At 46.3% G+C, this 4,615-nt stretch overlaps 1 protein-coding gene across 1 annotated transcript; it reads right to left on the bottom strand.

Moving 5' to 3' along the window:
• Window positions 1-257: 257 nt before the first annotated feature.
• On the bottom strand, window positions 258-3,630 carry LOC119091988 (inositol polyphosphate-4-phosphatase type I A; the record flags this gene model as incomplete). The annotated part of the gene is given in 3 exon segments (XM_037214932.1): window positions 258-418; window positions 714-864; window positions 3,440-3,630. Coding segments are annotated over 3 exon segments (322 nt in total), but the record flags the coding sequence as incomplete, so codon positions are not given.
• Window positions 3,631-4,615: the final 985 nt, after the last annotated feature.

Genomic DNA, 4,615 nt, shown 5'->3' with positions numbered 1-4,615 from the left:
GACAGTGGAGAGAGGGAGAGGGGCATAAGTAACTGTCAATATAATTTTGATGCCCAAAAAAGCAGATGATTTTGGTAACCAGCACACACAAATGACAAGAATAGTAGTGGGGTGCTCATACCACAACTATTAGCTATATTTATTCTGTTTCACTGCACACCACAATGCCCAGATTTGCTAAGTATATTTCTCAACACACAGCTTTATTTCAATGCTGGATTTGTCATTTTCTACCTCTGTCCTTACCCTTGTCTTACCAGAATGCGTCTTCAGTGTCTCCCTGGCACGGGAATAAGACAAAAGCAGTCCCTCATGACGAACTACTGCCTCTTGAACTAGTGTGCAGTATGGAGGTGCCAAGGCATCCAGCTGTTTCATCTCATCCAGCAACTGATTTTCATCTTCCATGAGCAGCTCTCTTGTGATAAAAACATCAGATATTCACATGACAGGTAAAAATTGCAAACAAGACATAACTTGCCACAAACATAAAAATCAAACATTATTACAGGAATATGTAAACCACCTCATGGACATGTGATGCAGGGTAAAGCACACAAATCACCAATTGCCACATATAGCATAATCAGAGCATTAAACTAACATGTCCAAAAATACATGCATGCCACTGGTCACTTTCAGCCCACCAATAAGCAAACCCTGCTATATATAAGCTTGCAACAATAGCACATTGTATGTCATGGGATACTTACATCAGACTAGCAGGTATCCTGAATGAGTACTGGCTTTCTGCCATTGTTTCTTTGGCCACTAGTTCTGAAGCATCTTTGCATGAGAATTTGTAGGTTTTGCTCCATGGCTGAACAAACAGAGACAGAAGCTGGTCCGGCTTGGTGTCCATTCCTGAAATGACAAACCCACATTACTTGATAGGTTAGGCACCATCAGCAGAAGTGGAAATGGTGTTTATTTCACAACTAGCCCATAGAGTCCCATGTTAAAAGGACCTCTTTCAGACCCACTGCCTGCTAAGTTTGGAACATATATGTGAATATGTATATATATATATATATATATATATATATATATATATATATATATATATATATGTGTGTGTGTGTGTGTGTGTGTGTGTGTGTGTGTGTGTGTGTGTGTGTGTGTGTGTGTGTGTGTGTGTGTGTGTGTGCGTGCGTGCGTGCGTGCGTGCGTGCGTGCGTGCGTGCGTGCGTGCGTGCGTGCGTGCGTGCGTGCGTGCGTGCGTGCGTGTGTGTGTGTGTGTGTGTATGTGCATGCATAACATGTAAAGCATGAATAAGCAACCATTGTGCAGTGAAATGTGTTGTGAGTTATCACAAGAAATATACATAATGTTTCATATTTGTATATCTATCAAATATAACTGACAGGTGTTACATAGCCATTAGACCGCAGACGACAATGTGTGGCGGTGGGTGCTTAGCTGATTGTGTCTGACATATGGGGCCCATCGCGACGGTAGCCATCCAAAGCTGGCCGTCTCAAGCGCGGCCAGAGGTAGCACCGGACACCGTGCTAGGTGCTACAGGTATGATGGTGGCCGCCACTGCTGTGCAGAGTTGGCAGTGCCGCCTTAAGGTCAGCACAGCGGCGATGGCACGGTGACATTGCTACCGTCAGCCGTCCGTCAGCCGTCAGCCGGCCTGTCATAGCGCCGCCGAACTACAAGCTGCATTGACTCAGCTCATGCATCGCACAAGTCTGCAGAAAGCTGTCACTATGGTATGCATACAAGGGGCGTCGTGTAAGCCAGGGCGTGTGAACAGCAAACGCGCCGGCTATCTGTCGTCGACGCGCCGAAGGATTGCGTGTCACAACCACAAGAACTCTGAAGCATCTGTCTTTCCTGTCCTCTGCCCTTTGTGGATAGTCTTTCACCACAGACACCTGTTTCCCGGGTCTTTAAAATGGGGCGAAGTTCCGCAAAATAAATTTGGGGGACAGAGTAAATTTGGAGGACAACTCCCCTCCAATTTAGGGCTGATACCATCAGTGGTGAATAGCAAACTACACCCCTGTTTGGGAAGCAGTTATGCTTAAAAGCAGAATGGTTGACATTACAATGATAAGTGTTGCAACAGTAACCTGGTACTGCACAGTTGCCTTGAAATGTCCTGAAAAGGATTTCAAAGACTTCTCTGAATCAATGTTGAAGACCTAAAACACCTGGCAGACCTACGGCCTATATGACCATGCTTGCTAAAATCCTTTGTGGGAGGCTTTTGGTGTAGGGAGAATACAACTTTTTAACATGGGCTCACTGAACAAGTGAACCCCAAATGCCAGCTTTCATATTAGAGAAATTGTGTAATATATATTTGCTAGATACCTGAACAACAATACACACATTCTAGTTATTCTCACCAAGCTCACACATTGTGTGGGCAGGCCTATAGGGCAGCCCACCAATAATTTACAAAAGGCTCACAGCCTTGCAATTTCATGTACGCTGAACTATGCAAGAAAAATCTGCCAACATTCAACATCTGGTGACCCAGTCCAAACACAGGAGGCTGATGATCCCTTTGGTTAAAGAGAGTGCTCCACATTTGTATGGATTCTTGAACTGAAATAACCATACTGAAGACCTTTTGATGCAGCTCACAGCCATGGTCTTTCTAGTGAGGCCTCTGGTTCCTAAGCTTTCAGGCTGAAAAGATGCAGGAGAGTAATTTGTGAGAGCATTTAAAGGTCACCTTGGCATTCATGATGTCATAAAAACATTATTCATATTATGGCATTCAATAAGCTACGCAGTGATTGCATGTTTGCTTCCAAGTTGCAAGACTTTTCAGAGCTAAGTAATGATCAGCACTTATAGGGGTGCACTTAAGGTGCTCTTGCTTACTTGCCACTCAAGAGCATCTGAAAAATTCAAATAAACATAAGAAAGAATACCAGCACAAGAAAGACTTGATAATTGTTGAGCCCCACACAATGTTGAAGTGATTCATTGTATTACAGGTATGCAATACAAGTATTGCTGTGTAATACAGGTATTCAAAGTTAGAAATAAAACTTAAGCCATGTTGTGTACTTGATTTTGACTGCACTTTATAACATTTCTGTGCGTTTGGATCATAACATGTGACCTGTGACTCGCCATTTGTCTTTGTCACAGTTAATGTCAAAATTAACTTTGATTTTAATAAACAAACCGAACTAAGACACAGCGTTCTCAATCGAAGGGTTGTCTTCCCGAATTGTCTGCTAGACTACATCGTAAATTGGAATGTGGAAACTGCACGCAGATTACCAATAATACGTAACGCCAGGGCAGGCCTCGCACTCAGTAAAATGGTCCACATCAGCTAAATTCAGCAAGCAAACCACACAAAATCGTCCCCGGCGCATTAACCAGACATTTATGAATCCCTGTAACACCTTACATAGCTCTACGTCCTATATAATGCTATGAAATCACGTTTCCCCTTACGTCTACCGCTCGGCATGCGCACAGTCGGACGCAGGAATCCGGGGTGCAACTGTCAGCTGATTGTAGTTAAGTCCGCTGACACTCCCAGCAGCTGATTGCTCTTGAAGTCACTACGTCACTACGTCACTCATTCTGGTGATGTTGCGCGTGTAAGACTGGCAAGTCAATGAGGGGACCTGGGCACTTCCCGTCTCATGATGGTCCCTTCCAGTCGAATGACAAATGGTAACTGAAAGTTATGTGCTGTAGGAATGCGCCCATGGATTGCTTTGCATATCTGAGATGAATATGAAATGAGGCCGGATGGCAACGGCTGTGGCGGGTACGACCAGGCCAGCATATAAACAGGGCCGGACGGGACCCGCCAGGAAAGATCAAACTAGGCAAAACCGGGTGGTCAAGACGAAACCGAGCGGACCGCACGGATTCAGATAGGATCAGACGAGATCAGGCATAACCAGGCGGGATTAGACGGGATCCGGACGGCACCGTACATGACTGAAAGGAGCCGCACGAGACGGAACAGATCGAACGGAACCAGGCGAAACCGGACAGAACATGATGGGGCCAGACGCAACCGAATGGGATAAGACTAGGTATTACTGGAGCGAACTGAACATGAACCAATGGGATCGGACCAAACCAGACGGGACAAAACGGCCGGGCGTTATGAGACAGGATCGAAGAGCATCATAAGTGATGGAAAGGAATCGGACAGAATGTTATCACGCACACTGACAGAATCGGACCGGGTCAGACAGAGCCAGCTGTGGCGCCATGGGTGAAGACCGAGCCGGGCGAAAACAGGTCAAATAACGGGAAACCGGGCAGGACGGGGCCAGACAGGACTTGTCGACGCAAGGCCATCTGTTTGGCAGTGTGGGCCCGTGACCGACACATGGCCGCTTATTTTTCAGGCACCTCAAACAATACAAATCGCGTGCCCAGCCTCGTTCCTCCTCGGGAAAGGGCCCCCTGGGCTGAGACCGACACGGAGCTTGCTCTTGGGTGTCGGTGGTCTTTGGTCGAACCAGAGGCCCGCATTCTCTGAGAGGGTCTCAATCGATGCAAGAGTCCATCTGATCGACATCTGAATTCACGGCCCTACGGACTGGGATCCTGAATGTGACCTACAGCCAGCTTCTTGGACCCTTCAGCCTTTCCATTGGGCCTTTGATCATC

The sequence above is a fragment of the Pollicipes pollicipes genome, unplaced genomic scaffold (genome assembly GCF_011947565.3).
Source record: "Pollicipes pollicipes isolate AB1234 unplaced genomic scaffold, Ppol_2.1 Scaffold_3447;HRSCAF=4054_pilon_pilon_pilon, whole genome shotgun sequence".
NCBI classification, from domain to species: Eukaryota; Metazoa; Arthropoda; class Thecostraca; order Pollicipedomorpha; family Pollicipedidae; genus Pollicipes; species Pollicipes pollicipes.
Note: the sequence above shows the minus strand (reverse complement) of the source record. Positions and strands in the feature narration are given on the sequence as shown.